The sequence below is a fragment of the Centroberyx gerrardi genome, chromosome 12 (assembly GCF_048128805.1).
Source record: "Centroberyx gerrardi isolate f3 chromosome 12, fCenGer3.hap1.cur.20231027, whole genome shotgun sequence".
Classification (NCBI taxonomy): Eukaryota; Metazoa; Chordata; class Actinopteri; order Beryciformes; family Berycidae; genus Centroberyx; species Centroberyx gerrardi.
This window is the reverse complement of record NC_136008.1, coordinates 20,275,893-20,293,097: the sequence shown is the minus strand read 5'-3', so window position 1 is coordinate 20,293,097 and position 17,205 is coordinate 20,275,893. Positions and strand designations below refer to the sequence as shown.

Sequence of the window (17,205 nt, the reverse complement as noted above, 5' to 3'; positions counted from 1 at the left end):
GTGGTCCTTTAGGGGGACCCCAGCAAAATGAGGCATAGTTTAATTTCACTGTTTTAATTCACTTGAAATGATCCCAATTATTTGAGAATGTATAAACCTATTCTAGTCAGTTATACAGTTAAATACTATCAACACAAACATCCTCCCATATGGGACCCTGGGACTACTATTTGTGGGGTCCTTGACATTAAAAAGTGTGTGAGCCTTAACTGTTACTGTAATCCAACAATGATTAGTCCATAGCAATACACATGCTGTAACAGTGACTTATGTGTGGTATTATTGTGTGGTATTATTATGTCCTGCAGGCAGGCTGACTGGACATTTCAGTACAGAGTTCAAATTCTCTGAACCCTTACAAAAAAGGATGATATCAATATCACAGCAAAACTTTAAAATATCCTGCAGCTTCTATAGGTAAAAAATATCCCTCAGAAAACTCTTCATGAAGTGCCAAAGGTATGGTGTAAACCTTTGCTCCAGAAACACCATTGAGTATGTTGTCATGGAAACAGATGACTTAATCAAAGAAAGTCCTTAGTTTCCATCAACCTATCGACCAAACTTGGTTATTGTAACATTGCAACATTGTAACAACCCCGATGCTGGACACCAAAATCATATACATGTATGATAACTTAATAATGGAGTGCACTGTGAACTCAGGTCAGCTGTAGTGACACCCAGGCAACATTAAGTCAGAGCAGTGATGTCATCTACTGTATCTACGGTATCATCTACTGTAACAGCCCTGGACTGGTCCTTGAAACCAGGGTTATCTGTAACGGGTGTGTCGCAACATTTGCAACTCAAATATATCTGTACTCACACTATTTCCAAATTCAACTTTTTCTTACACCTTAACACCTGTATTTTCCACCTCTTATTACCTAGAGTTAACTTTGTTGTAGTTTTGTTAAAGCATGTTTCAAAAATTCCCCTGAAATATTAATTCCGACAGAACCTTAGCCTGAGTGACTCGTGTCATGAAGTGACAGTGAGCGACAGGAGACGTCATGCCCATCTCCTCAGTCAGCCTCAGGAAACACCTCTTCAGTTTTATGTGACAGGTATCCAGTGCTTATGAGTGCTGGTGGCTCTTTTGACTACACTTAGGCCTCATCTGAGGTCAGGTTCATCTCTCAGTACAGGTTGTACCTGTTATGCTAACAGGGATAGTTACCATCACCGATGTGTGTGGATATGACCCAGGGCTGTAGTGCTTGAGTCTGGACTCCAGTCTACTTTTCTGACATTTTGGACTTTGGTCCCGGTCTCATGCCTATTTTGACTGGGACTTGTCTTGGTCTTGGCCACTATTGGATGTTGACTTTTTCTTGCCAAACTAAAAATATACAAAACTGGTAATTTCATCGATGTTTGATTCATTTTCTCCCCAGCACAGCAATTTAAGAGATTTCACCTGTAGAAACCTGTGTATGTAATGGTCCTGGAACTTCTGTGCATTGGATGTTGAAGGGTCTTGTACAGAGCTCCTGCAGACAGATCTACATCTCTGTTGATCCTTGAGAAACTCCTTAAGCATTTTTTTTTACATTTGGAAAGACATGTACACTGTTTATTGCTTGTTTTGGTCTCGGTCTTCAATAGGACTCAATTTGCTCTGGTCGGTCCTGACTTGGTCTCGACCCCCTTTGGACCTGGTCTTGGAATTGACTTGGACTTGATTAAGTTGTTGTCTTGACTACAGCCCAGGTGTTACCAGTATGTGATGTACAAAAGTGCTGAATGTCATCTCTACTGGCCATAGTATGTACTGCATATGTGTGTGTGTGTGTGGTGTTGGTGACAGGGTTTGCAGTATTCAGGGGATAGATGATGTCACGTGTAGTGAGTTGTGATATTCCAGTGCCACAGTGAACTCTACTCTGTCACTGTGCCAGAGCATGTTTATATGTTATGCTGCATACCACTGGTAAATATGTAACCTAAAGGCAGGGTCAGAGACTGAACAAGTTGTCAAAGCAAACCCTAAAAATGAAACTGTTGGACTGTAAAGCAATATGTTACACTCCCAGACATTTCCAGTGGAGGAGAGCAAAGCATATTGGGCACAGCACATTTCTTGGAAGCGGTGTTTTGCCTTTGGCTAATCATAAATTAATAATGCAAGCATATATTATTGTCTTTCAATATGAGTCTGTAAAAATCCTGAGTCTGCCGCTGTGGTGATGTATTGTAGGAGTAAATCCACATTGAATCTTCTTTTTGCAGATTAGATTTTGTGAATTACACTCTGCCAAACACCCTTGAAACAGTCAGTCAAACTTAAGTGAGACTGTAGGGATCCTTTAGGCTAAATACATTAAAAAAATAAATAAATTGCACAGTGTAAAGCATTGAATCAATCATAAAATCAGGAATGAGGAAAATAGACCAACTACTGTATATTATGCTCTCCAATAAATTTCAGAAGTTACAGCTACAGCATCTCTCTCCCATATTGGTTAAGATACTTGTAAGATAAGATTAAACTGTTAGGTTTCCTGTGGTGAAATTGGGTATCAATCGTCAGTTGTTATGGCAACTTCTCTTCAAGATTTTAAATTAGTTTACAACATCCAATCCTTTGAGGCCATATACTGCACTATCTGTGCTGTGGTAAAACTCAATGCTATTGTAAAATGAATTAAATGTATTCTGTTTACAGCATATGCATACTTTCCCCATCTCTCCTTTCTAACCATGGAGGTGCAATGTAAAAACATTTGCATAGACGGGTTAAGGTCCATACTGTTATCATGGTCATGGAGCTGCTCCTATCCAGGCACCTCCTTTCCAACTTACCTGATGTTATTTCACTAAGTACATCGTGTGTCTAAGCCCTACATTTTGCATTTTATTGCACTCTTTTGTAAAGCCTCTCAATTTTATCTCTTGTCATACATTTGAATGAATCATTAACAGGGTGAGGTCATAGCACACAGGAGAAAACCTGACACTTTGATCACTTTGAACACTTTGAACACTTGTGACAGCTATTTGACCGTGGCTGGCTTACTAATGCCAGGGTTTCTCTCTTTTACACCCTAACTCTCAGCAGCTGGTAGGTAGCAAGTCATTAAATCATGAAGCAAGTAGATTAAAGAGTGGAATAGTTAACTTTTCAGTCATTAATACTAGACTGGATATTTATGTGGCTAACAGTGTTAAAGTTGTAGACACCTACTGTAGGGAGGCCTTGTGCACCTAATATTTCCATACCCAGGAATACCCCGCTTACCCCGCTATGCCCTAATACAGTTTCTCGAATATGAGAATACCAACTGCTGCTCCACCTGATACCAGCCAACGTCATGTTATTTGTTGATAAAGCTTGGGGCAAGCTATTCTAAATATATATTATTTATATATAATATATTCTCATTTCTTTCTTTTATAATGCACTTGTGTTTTACCTTTTAATAGAGGACATTAGAGTATTCAAATCAAACTAGCCTAAATGTATCCAGAAATAAATGTTTAATTTTTAAAATTGTTAAAATAAATTTTGTTGGTAATTAAATCAAATCAAAAAAAATAAATAAACCATCAAATCCTCACTGATCAGATTTTGTTTAGATTTTAGTGTTGGTATGTATGTGTTCAGGTTCATGCATGTGAGCGTTTTGTGTGCACGTGCATGTTTGTGTGCATGAGGCTTTACAGCTGTGGCACAAATCTCCTAGCAACCACATCTGGCGTCATCATGGAGGTGCAGGGGAGAACTGGCTGTGTGCAAGAACCAGGCGAGAAAAAGAGAGATATACTGAAAAAGTTTGTTGTGGTGTGGGTGTAGGTTAATTCAGTAATGATACAAATAAAAGTAAATAGTTTGATAAGGTAGATTTGTTTCCAAATCTAGGTTTAGGTGTAGAAGAGTCAGCTCAGTTAACCTGAACAGCCAGTTGGTTTTGGCTTTGTTTGCTAGCTAACTAGCTAAATTAGCAAAGCAACAAATGTAATGCAAAGATGTGACTAGCCACTACTGGCACTAAAATTAGCTTCTATTAGATAAGCTAGCCAGTGTACAAATCAAATGCGTTTACAAGAAGACAGTGATGGTTAGCTGACCAGCCTGTTATGGTTAGCTAGCTAACAAGCTAACATTATCTAGCTAAACACAAAAACGATTAGTTTTAACAGTGGCAAAATGGTCAATTTCATGTCAAATACAGCACAGAAAGTGGTCTATTGGATTCTGTTGAGACGGCTAAGTTGAATGTTTAGCTGTTCTCAGCTACTGTTGCCCAAATGCTGAACACCTCCAATATGGCTGCCAGAGAGTGTGTTGCATCACCTGAACGCCCTCTATATGGTGTGTGTTGCTGTGCCCATGTGTGCATGTGTGCATGTATTCTCAGCATTCATGCAAGCTAACCCCCGTCCTCTGTCTTCTCCTGTACCGTAGGTGATGGCGAGCCGCAAAGACAGGCGCAGGGATCGAGCCCCAGTGGAGGAAAGCTATGGAGACAGGAGCAGCATGCCTCCCTGCGCTGGAGACACCCTGCCCTGGAACCTGTCCAAACACCAGAGGGTCAAACGCTCCAAGTCAGCCTCCGGGGAGGTCCTGGATCCAGCAGAGAGGGCTGTCATTCGCATTGCAGGTGAGCTCACTTTTTATTTTATGTTATGTATTATGAACTTGCACACTGAAGAAGGCACTAGCCGAAACGTCTGTGCATGAATTCCCTGTGTTCAACATGGCGGACAACATGACCCTCATAGCAACTTGGGTTAAACACTGAACTTTAACACCAAGCGGAGCAGAGTTTGACCCGGGTTTCAACCCTGATTGTAGGGTTGAGTTACCCAGATTGGCCCGCATATTTCCCAGGTCACTAGTCTGCTGTGAAATTTGTATTAGTATGTCTTAGTGTGAATGGGCAATTTTACATGTTGGTGGCCCCAAATGGCAGCGAGAGGCAACTATTTGAATTTGGAGGACTGCAATACCGAGAAATAATGTAACGTGACGTCAGTGAACTAAGTGAACTACTAAGCTACTAAGACAGTGAACTGTCTTAGTAGCTGGTGGGGGTGGAGGTGAGGAAAAGGTTCAGCCATTGTTGGTGAGTCCAGCTTCCTCTGGACGGAGCGCTCACTCGCTGCTGTTTAGGAGACAGTTTGTATTTCACTTTTAAATTCCGATTCGTCACTTCCTTTATGCTGGGAAGATTTCCCGTCAGTGACCATACCTGATATCATAAATTAATCTGGGAAATAGGGTGAATTTTTGGTATCTCAGTTGGTGGGGATGGGAAGCTCCTCTCTGTTGCAGCCACACTTTGTGATTCAGGCGGATGAGGCGGGCGTATTACAGTACATCAAATTCCTGCCTAGTGCAGCTTTAAATGTCAGGTCACTGAGGAACAATTAACCTTGTAAGTGATACTGTAAGTGAAAAAGAAAACAAAACAGTATTGTGTTGTACACATGTGTGAGTAAGATTTATATCTGGTGGGGTTTCCCTTTAGACTGGTGATGAGTTTTACCGACTGAACAGGATATACATGAATATATCGAGGCACGCAGCAAGAGACTGTAGCCCTCTTAAATGAGAGGTGTGGTTCTCATTGCACAGCTCAAACAATAGGCTGGGATCCTGTTCAAATCAATTGTAGGGATTCTGGAAACACATTATTTATTTACACTATGGCTGAGCAATGCCATTGCAGTGATGCTGATGGTAATTGCTTGGTGCTGGGTGTTCTCACAGTTACTCAGTTCATGTTCAGAGATGGCCTAGTGTCAAACTGACTTATCATACTGCTTATGCAAGAGCTAAGGAGAGAAAGACTGACAATGTGAGAGACAGAAAGAAAGAAAGAAAGAAAGAAAGAAAGAAAGCGAGAGAGAGAGGTGGATTAGAAATATAGAAAAATGTTTTATCTTAGACAGGTCTATTCATTCCCCATTAATATCAATATCAATCAAATCAAAAAGACAAGTGTATCCTTAAGTCTTTTGATATTTTAATTCACTCCTGGGTGGTATACATCTTATGGTAGCGTAACCCTAGTGCAGCCATAGCACATAACCCACTTCTAAGTAATGACTTGGTTGGCAGCATAGAAAGGCAAATTTACAACCTCCCATCTGGACTAATATGATGATGAGACGATTGAAATATGATGAATGGCTCCCAAATCTGTCAGCCATTAACACAGGCAGTAACCTCTCTTTATTCCTTTGATCTCTTCATTATGATAGCATAGAACTGAGATGTAGCCTCGGTTTATATTGCAATTTATTCATTTTGAGTGTCCCAGCTTCAGCTTCATGATCCTAGTCTTGATCAGCACAATGAGTCTTTGATCGAGTTTTGTTTAGGAATGCTGTGCTCCTGTTGGGCTAAAAGGAAGTTGAGATAACTTTAGCACCTACAATAGGACTGCATCCACGTCCTGTAGTGCTCTTCCTCTATCCGTCAGAAGGCCAGGTCAGGCTGTGTCAGCACCCGTGGGAGAGACGGAGCTTTTGTTCTGGGCTCTGCTGACTGACTGGCTGGCTGCTTTAGAATCCCTGACTATAAGGGGAATCATGTATATAGATGAGCCTGGGCTAAGGGGGGTATGCAGTTAAATGTGGACTATGCACGGTTTAGGCTAGTCGTGACCTGCAGTGGGTCTGAGGCAGCATTGCATTATCTCTCTGGGTGTGTTGGTACACTGTGGCAATTTGATGAATGTGAGTTTGGGCAGTAGCCTGGGACAGGCGCAGGTTAGGCTCTAATTGCTAAACTGAACCTGATTTGAAGGGAAAACTATGAAACATTGCATGCATTGAAATGCCTTTAAATGCATGCATTAAAAGGAGTTTCGGACAACTAGGATAAGGGCAAAACATTTTTAAAGAGGAAGGGGTGTTTGTGCTTGTGACCAAAGCAGATAATAAAATGCGCTTCATTAAAAATCATCTAAAAGTAAAAATTTGTTATATGCATTTGAGGCAGAAATAAGTGGGGAGTACAATTCAATCTTCTCCTTATATTGAGGGGGACATGACACCTCCCCCCCAAATCTATGCTTATGCTAAGCACTCATTGCTGTGGTGTGTGAAATCAGTGATAGAGAGTAGCAAAAACGGACATTAATTTATATGAAAATGTCGCTCTGAGTATGTAACTCTGTAACTCTTAGTCCTGGCATATTACTAGGAAGCAGCCGTGTGATTTTGTGTATGTGTGTGTGTGTGTGTTTGTGTGGTTGTGCAGGTCAGCCTAGGCCAGCTTTTTAGACAGGTGTTTTTTTCTGCGTCTTGTCAGCACTCTCTGAAGTGCGTGACTCCTCCAACTCTGCAGGTCTCTAAATAAGTTTTTAAATTACATCTGTCTTTCTAATTACCTATTAGAGGAGCTTAGACACTTTTCTAATCACCCATGGGAATCCTTGGCCCTGAAAAAAGAGGTTGAGAGCTTGTTAAGACTTATTAGATGGAGGCGTAAACGAAATACTGCTGGACCGTATCGCCTAGCAGTGACATTAAGAGGTTGTGAACAGGGAATGAAGAGAGGCCATTGGGATTGACATGAGATGACCTTTACACTTATCATAACTCTCCAGATTTAGAAAGGTCCTATCTACAGATGTAACCAATATAAAAGTCTCATTCTTAATTTAACACTCACTGCTCTTCTGCTGTACTACTAATGTTGTGTGAATCTTTTCCTTTCATTCACACATTTCCTCTTGACACCTTCTATTGTTGAGTCAGTTGCATCCTGTTTAAATTCCCCCTCATTTGTTTTAGTATAATTCCTATTCTATTTTTCTTTGCTGTATCCTATTACTGTTTGCTGCTGCAACAACCCAATTTCTCTATTGGGATCATCTTATCTTACTACTGCAATGACTTTTGCTCATTCACAAGGCAGTGGAAGATTGAGTTGAACTCCAGACGGTCAGTCACTGGGCACAGAGGATTTAGTGTACAGTCCATGGGTCTGGGGTCAGTGCAGGGGGACAGGAAGAGGTCAGAGGTCATCTCCGACCTTGGGCAGAAGGATGTATGGATTCCTCAGTGCTCCCCTGTGCCTGGTGCTCAAGAGCTGACGCTTTGCACAGAAACTCAAAGGCCGAGGTACATGAGGGGTCACACTCCGCCCTGCCACCTTGTGGTTGACTGGTGGTTTTTGAGATCGTCCCGTTGGTCAACTTATCTGTAAAGTGATGAGAACATAGACACCGAAATCATCCATGTGTCCCAGGTAGATCATTCACTCCATGTTAAAACTTTAGCATACAATATGTTGAGTGATAGTAGGCCACTAGCATTATATTCAAAGTGAGAAAATAAGAACTTGTAGCAGCTCTAAAGCTAAATGGTACGCATGTTATTATTATAGTATATTATTAGTAATTATTAGAATAGCGTAGGCCTACTGTTTTGAACTATTATCAGGGACTACAGTTCCTGTTTCCATAGGAAGTGAAGGTTTTGGGTGATGGGAGACTGTGTGCAGGTAAAAATCACTGCACAGCGGATGAATATCAATAGTTTCAAAAATAAAACTGGCTACATCAGCTAGATTGAATAAATGCTATTTCATTTTTTAAATTTAGGAGTTTACAAGCCATATAATGATAATGATGATAATAATAATATAAACGGAAAAAAGGACATAGAATTTCCTAGAATTGTTTTGCTTCATTCATCCTAGAACTTTGATGGCAATTGTAGAATATGTTAAAAAATGTTTAAAAAAAAATCCTACGCTTTTTGAGTTAATCATGGATAGGAGGCAACAAGATATGTTTCAATGTTGGCCTCCAGGGTCCAAGCTTTACTTAAACTGCTAACTGCCCTGTAGAGTGCGCCTCAATTATTCATAACAGAGCTGTTATGATCTGATACTGTGACGACACCACACACACACACACACACACACACACACACACACACACACACACACACACACACACACACAGTTACACACGCACAAACACGCACACTATTGTCTAAGAGGAGGAAATTTACAGTGGAAAAGATCAGTGCAGATGAATAGAGCCCTAAGTGATTCAGCGGTACTATATAGCTGTTACATTACAAGCTATATGGGAAACTGTGTGAGTCATACGTCTTCTGTTCCTCTTGGCTTGTTATCAGTATGCACTGTGACCGGACTAGTGACAAGAAGCCCGTTCAGAAGTGTAAATCTTCATGCACACAAATACAGTTACAGGAGCATTGACAGTTACTGCACGGCCACAGATTAAGTCCCTTGCCCCTGGGCAGCTTTTATAATGCGCCATTGAACCAGGCCCGGCCGTTTTTCATTTCATTGAAGCATCAGAGCTGAATACATTGGCATTTCAACACAGCACAATATGTTCATCGTATTATGCATGACATTATGTGTCTCGGTGACTTTGGCTGTTAATACATCAAGGCACCCTTTTGCTGTCAGTGTATTGAGTAGATCCTTGGATAAACAAACTTCTCAGTTTTAGACTGTTGATCTCAATTCACTGATCAGGGCCTCTTTGTTTTTGTAATCTCAGAAATGTCTAAAGAAAACTAATTGCCAGTCTTGTGATGTGGGTCCCCTTTAGAATCGGGTCCATGACCTATTTTGGATCACACTGTAGTGTAAGAACCACTAAAATAGATTATCAAAAGCTATTTTATCATAAATTAAGACACCTGCTCTGATGATTGATGAACACAGCTACTGGCCCACCATTAGACTGCAATAACCCCTTTTTCCACCAGGTGGCACTTCCCATTAGAAAGTTATGAACCCTAAAAACATCCTGGAGACCCTTCCCAGTCTCTGGAAAATGTGCCTCATTCCCTAAACCCCGTCTCAAATAGCATAGACTACATAGTCTACTCCTTGTGCTCGTAGTCTTACAATGCTCTGCCTTATTTCAGCAGACAATACGTTTCGTGCTCATTGAAGGAGTCTGTCTGACAGAATAGCTCCATTGCTTACTTTTATGTGCACACATGACCTTTCTGGCTTCCCCATTAGATGCTGCTCCAGGGAAGGATTGCTGAACCACATCATTAGCATGAAATTCTGTAAATGAGGCATATAGGGAGCTGTATGGCGTGACTGGATAGATCCAAAGCAGGGAAGGGCATAGTACAGAGTTAAGGCTCAGTAAATCCCTCTGTTCCAGCAATACAGTGTTGTGAATATCCAGAAGAGGGAGCCAGGCCTGTTTCACTGACCATGGTTGTCCACCGCCCATACATTCACTGTCATTACAGTCCATTGCAACATTATTGCACTATCCCAGAACACCAGTCAGCCTGCCCCAGCCCCGGCTGACTGGCAGTGAACTAGCCCTGCCTTGAGCCTTCAGACTGGAGATGATTAGCACACAGATGCGCTGTCAAAGGTAGTGCTAGTCAGGAGAGAGAAGGAGGTGAGGAAATGGCTCTAATAAGGCCTCTCAATGCTGAAACACTGAGCACCAAATGCAATAATCAGGGCTGGAGGGACGGCAGACTGTCATTTTGACAGGGGAGGAGATGGCAGGAAAGACAGCGCTCATCTTAAGACGCTCACTGCTAGTAGAACATGAAAGGGTCGTCTGCCAGGAAAATAGTGTGCATGTATAAGTGTGTGTGAGGCTGTGCACACATTACCTGCTTTTACGACAATTATTCCCTTAATCATCTTCAGTATACTTTGGAGGTGGGGTTCTGAACTTTCTGAACAACTGGCATGATGATGAAATGCTATAATGGCCTTGTAATACTAGTAGTCATAGTTAGTCATAGCCTATAGCTGCTACTGACAATGACACAGATTTGATTTGTTACAAATAAATCTAATTTGGAGCAAGGAGAGGGCTTGGTGAAAATAGAAGGAAGGCTGGAAGCAGATACCGCTGGAGTGAGATTTCTAACGTTGAGATTTCCCTTTGACCTTCAAGCCAGTGTGTTTTTTTCCATGCCTCAGTTGATAAATTAATTTCCATTCTAGCAAAATCCAACAGTGGATAAATCCTGTTTGAGGAAAGAGCCAGACATACAGTATGTTGTCCCACAGTACCAGCTGTCAAACTATTATTGAGAGTTTTGTCATCTCTCTAAGCTCACTGTCAGCCTAGCTGTTCAGCCAACATTAAACTCCTGTTTTTGTGTGCGTGTGTGTGTGTAAGTGTGTGTGTGCACAAGGGTGTGTTTGCTTCCCCCAGTTTTTTTTTGCCACCGTCAAGCTGTGCTTCAGTAATCCCCTTGACGCTCAAGTATAAAAGATGTGCTGTGATTTGTGAAGAACGGCATCTCATTCTCAGAACACACAGCAGTGTGAAAAGCATTAATAATGTTAACGATAGTCTCGCTTGTTTGAAGGGCCGGCCCCACTAGAATATCAACCAGAAGGGAAATACCTTTACTGTCAGGCTCTATAGCTTTTGCAGCTGCTGCATAATGTAGTAATTGGTCAAAGTAAAATGTCTCTTATTGGGTAGAAAATGTACTAAAACCTGTTAATGTATTGCTGGATAATAATATCTTCAGATTGATATTGTAATTATTCTTTTGCAGTGTAATAATCCCTCTTACGGGGTTGCAAATGTCATAAACTTGTTAATGTATTAAGTTTCTGGATAATATATGTTATCCAGAAAGTTAGATCGTATATTGATATGGTAATAATTTTAAAAAGTTACCACTTATATTATAATTGTATGTAACAACATTAAAGACTAAATAGTTTTCCATTTTCAGAAATTTTATATAACTTCTCAGTATCTATACAACAAATTAGTATGCATTTCTTAAAAAAAAAACACATTTTTAATGTAATGTAATGCATTACATTATCAGGAAAAAATATTAGAAGACCAATCTAAAATTGTTATTACATTTTCCAGCAATTTATCACATGAACATGAACCTTTAGAGGGAAATTCACATCTTGTTACATTATCCAGCAGTTATCACATTATCAGTTGCTTTTTATTGTGGTGAGTCACATCATCAAGAGCATAACACACATAGTAGCAGCAGAGCCAGAGACCTACATGGCCAAGGCTAGGCACTGTGTTTACATGTTCATGGTTCATACAGCGTCTCGTATCTCACATTCTCTATGACATACAGGATGAAGAGGACATATTTGATTTCACACCCATGTTTGTTGTGTTAATGTGTACGCAGAGGGCTCAAACTGTCCCCTGGGGCCATCGACAGGCACAGTATCAGATACACACACATATATATATATACACACCAACACCAACATGTATGCAAGTGCTTACATACACTTACATACATAAGTCTAATGTATGCAGGCTCATGCACACTTGAAAACACACACAGGCACACACGCAAAAACACACGCACATAATCTGCTGGACTACACACCCGCACATTCAAATCTTCTAATGTGGAAAGCTTGTGTGAGTAAGCTAAAGCTCACGCCCACACATAATATGTTGTTGAATGAGATCTGGGAAACAACCCACAACCCCACACCCACACACGCACACACACTCACACACTCTCTTTCACATACTTTTACTCCATCTCTGCTCATATTTCATCTGTCTCATTCAGATCACGAGACAGTGAGCCTATTAGGAGTCACTGTCCAAAAGTTCAATTATTAAACAGGTGTCATGATTCGGTTGACAACACATCTATTTAAGTATTTCTATCTATATCTAAGTAGGTAACTCAGTGAGAAATGTAAGCAGTGCCAACACTATGCGTGACTTTGATAATGTGATTGTGAGATCCGGTGTCAGAGGGTGTTTATAGGGTTTGAGGTGCTAAATGTTTCCACAGGGGATCGCCATTTAGTTTCTGTACATTAGTCAGTAGGGAACTTTTGTCACAGTTAAACTTCACTTGAACACTAGGAAATATGAGTATATGGTTTCATCTGGACGCATTACTGTCTACTACTACATATGTACTTGTACCTTCTGTATACCTGATAATGTGAATACATGGCGATGCACATGAGCCAATGACACACATTTTGCATGTCCTACAAATACAGTATGCTGTAAATTTGTAAATGTCCATATGTTTATATGCAGCAAATTCATATATTTCAGTATGTTTATTCTTTTTTTTGTCTCAGTATGTTCTGTTGGCCATAATCAGTGATGTAGTGGAGGGTAAACTCACTTAAATTCAGTTTACCCACATTTTTAAGCTGATGTAAATTACATACTGTATATTCATAGTGTACATCATCCTAAGTATCAAACTGGTGTAAGTTAGGATGGTAGGGTCTGTGAAGGGAAAAGAAAGCATGTATTAATGCTTTTCTGCAAATACAACTGCTGTTGTTTCTAATGGTGGTTGTTTGCCTTATAATGATCATGGACTGGAGGTTATAGTTTACCCAAGTTTTTATTTACCACTTCACCACTGCTTGTAATTATTGATAGCACTGTGTTTATATACCTACTATCTGCGCTGTTTATATCCTAGCCGTTGCTTTATCCTATTCTTTGATGCCACAGCGAGCCAATTTCGCCACAGGGTTAATACAAGTTTAATCTGCTCTACTGTACTTTACTTATCTTTTGACTGATTAAATCCCCAGTCATTGTTTTGAGTGTTAACTATGAGTATATACACACAAATTCTTCACTTAGGACCTGCTGATGAAAATATAAGCCATATGCCACTATACTTTAAAATACAAGCATATAGTTGTGACGCAAAAAATGTTAGCAAATCAAATTTAGCATTGAATGCTTGTGTTTAGCTGTCAGTTCTTGCATCAAGTCCATTAATGTGAGAGACAATGAAATTCAATGAAACAAACCTAGACAAGGCTGTAGTGGGTGCCAGAGGTGGAGCTATACTCCAGTTCTGAATCAGTGTAAACTGCCTTCTGTCTGAACTATGGCAGGGTTCCTACACAGGTCTGGAAAGTATGGAAATGTATGGAAAAGTAATTTGGTAATTCCCAGGTATTGATAAGTTTGAAACTTGCACAAAAAAGTTTGGAAATTTTAAATTGAAACTGTGTAGGAACCCTGCTATTAGGAAAACATGCTGGACCTACAGTACATGCCTGTCTCTGTGCCAGTAAAAAGGGCTTCCATTTCCTGTTAGATTGAGCGTAAACACACACACATACACACACACACACACACACACACAGTCCCACTCCTGCAGCAGTGGTGACTGAGCAGCAGCACAGGGTTTGGACTTATCGTGTTTCCTCTCAGGAAAGTGTCCTGGCTGATGTCAGGTCGGCCTTGGCCAAAAGAAATGTCTGATAGACTGAAACTGCAGGGATTTTCCTTTTCCTACATCACAGTTCCCCTCCATTGTGCTGCTACAGGCTCCTACGCAAACTAGCATGGATATGGTCCAGGAGGCGATTATTGTCTTGATTTTTCCTGATCTTTTTTTATGAGGCTTGCTGTAATAAAAGATGTAAACAAACCGTTGTGTTTATATTCCACAGCAATCTATAGCTGGCTTGAACCATTCACTACGTATGCATCTGTTAGTTGACATTACTGCCTCTATTTCACAATGTCACAGTTAGTAATCATTTTTTTATTCCACTCCCTGCATTGATATTAATCAAAACCACCTTATGCAACTTTGTCATGTATTGGCTCAGTAATGAAGCAGCAAAATTAAACTGATAAATGAAGTCTTGACATAGCTGGCAGTGTTTTTTTTTTTTTTTACCTCAATTAATTTTTTTTCTGGACTGTCATCATCTTGCCTGGTCAGAGGGATCTGTTGAATATTCAGTGGCAGCTCTAACAGTGGATGTTCCCAGTGGATGTCAAGGGCATATCTGCAGTGCAACTGCCTTTAAATGTATTCATTGCTTTGCAGGCGCGCTACCCGCATCAGAACACTAACTTTCCCCGGTGACTGGCCATAACATAGCAGCTACCAGCTGTAGTTTGTTGCTGCGGCACAATCAGCGTGGCCACTTTCTTTGTAATGAGATGATGTGGCTTTTATTTAGTTTCTTCCTTTTGAGAGTGCGGTTAAATTAAGGCATTGAAGAGCAATATTTTATCAGCCTCTTGCATCTTTGAAATAATGAGCCATTGCTCTGTCTCTCTATGTGCCTGAGTATTCACCATGATTTCATTCGAGTTAATGAAACTTGTAACGGTCTTGGCACTTCTGTAGTGATACTATAAGTTTATTATGACTGAAACACAATCTAATTGGTAGTTTTGATCAATGCAAATCATCCAATGGAGGGTGTTTGGGTGTTTGTGTTTGGGTGTCAGTGGAGTGTCAGCAACACTTGAGAGGCATTATAAGGCATCATAAGCTTATCTGGTAAACGTTTTATGGGGCAACTGTTGTTAATAACATGCATGATACAATCTACTTCAGTTAAAGTGTTACCATAGTGCCTTATGCTGTTACTCCAGTTTGCTGCTGTGCTTATGTTTGACAAGCTGTGCACTGTGTGTGTGTGTGTGTGTGTGTGTAGTCCAGTCTGTGTATCTTTAAGAGGAGGGGCCTGACATTTATATTAGTATTTCTGAGCCAGGCTAGGGGAGGGTATGGAAGCGAGGGGGGGGGGTGTGGCGCTGGGCTATGGAATGAAGTTAGGAGCTGTGGAGGGTTCATACACAACTGAGAGAGCAGAGAGAGGACAGCAGAGGTTGCCTCACACACTTACACACACAGCCAAAGGCACACAGAGAGAGAGAGAGAGAGAGGAAGAGGCTGACCTAAAAGGAAGAGGAAGAAGCAGAGAGGAGGAGGAGGAGGAGAAGAAGAGGGTGACAGCGCCGGCATGGCCATGTATGAGCCCGCCTACCTGCCTCCCAACGCCGAGGAGCAGGACTTCATCCAGGCTTATGAAAACGTCAGAGAGAAGTATAAAGGTGGGGAGCGTCCACTCGCGTGACAGTGATGACAGCGAAGAGTGTGTGTGATGATGGAAGAGGTGCCTGGAAGAGCGTGTGAGTGTGTGCTGGAGGGAGGAGGGGCGTACTCATATGCCTATCTTTGGTATTATTGACTCTGCACAGGTGCAAACACGTGTCAGTATGCATATGCACCTCTCTGTGCCTTTGATCGCGTCCGGTACCGCATGTGTGTTTGTGTTTGTCTATGAACCAGAGTGGCAGCTATTGCACGCCGCATCACTTGAGTGCTGAGTGCTTTATTGATTGGCACACATGTCCACTGTCACTCTTCCAGACTGCCTCTCTTGAGTGTGTGTTGGGATCGCGAGAGTCCAGTGGATTTGCAGGAGTGCCTCACTTTGATATGTGACCGTAGGAACCAGTCGGCTGTGCTGACCTCTGACCTTGATGAAACTGAGAGGAGAGGGGCTTACTTTAGGTCTGGGCGCTCTGCTGATTGTGTTATCCTTCACCCGGCCGCAGCAGAAGACATTAACAGGTGCTGAACAACAGTGAAATTCATTAAAGGGGGAGTCATGTTTTTCCTCTCATATTTTCATCTCTCATTTCATCCCTTTATCCCTTTATCTCTTGAGGCGAATGCTCCTGACGCGCGCAGCTCTGCATGCCTTCGCTGGATTATCTTACATAATTTCGGTCCTTATGTCTTTTTTAGGAAATCTTCATGTGGCTTAGATGTTAATCAGAGTGAGACGGAGACGTGAAGGATGAAGTTGAGTTAGTTACTGTTTGGTAAGAGCTAATCCACTCCGCAGCCTCATTCATGATACAGGAATTCTCATCCTGCGCCAGCATAGCTCCCAAACCCCCCCTGCTCTCATCCCACCATGCCCCATATACTGTAGCATACAGTCTGGCAGAGTAATCTACCCTAACACTTCTCTTTATCTACTTTTCCTTTCCTCTTCCTGTTCTCGCCACCATTCATGAGCTCCTGGCATCCTCTGACGTCCTTTCACGTTAAATTGTGGGTTTTTGTCGAGGTCTCTCATCCCTGTCCATTTCTCACATCCTTACATTCCCATCCCTCCCTTAAATTCCCTACATGTTTTTTTTCCCCCTACATGTTTCGTCCCTTCCATTCCAACAGATCATCGGGAAGACAGAGGGCTCCTCTATAAATATCGCCCCAGTTTTTTTGTCTCGTTGTGAGAATCTGGCGACTAGGTTTGTGCTGAATCACTGTCGCTTGTTTTGTGTGTATCAGCATGTTTACATGTATCTCTTTGTGAGTGGGCCTATTTGTGTAGATCGTCATCGCTGTATCTTTTATTAAAGGTGCTACGTGTAGCATTTTAACATCAATAAATCATCACCACATTCATTTTGACACAGCAGTAGAATTATCGTAAACAAA

At 41.3% G+C, this 17,205-nt stretch overlaps 1 protein-coding gene across 1 annotated transcript in view; it reads left to right on the top strand.

Annotated features, from left to right (window-relative positions):
- The first annotated feature begins 15,654 nt into the window (after nt 1-15,654).
- LOC139914154 (plectin) overlaps nt 15,655-17,205 on the top strand; it is a 118,389-nt gene continuing 116,838 nt past the window's right edge. The window contains exon 1 of the mRNA XM_071902380.2: nt 15,655-15,803. Coding sequence (XP_071758481.2) covers nt 15,713-15,803 — 91 coding nt within the window. The 5' untranslated portion in view covers nt 15,655-15,712. The remainder of the gene's footprint in view (nt 15,804-17,205) is intronic.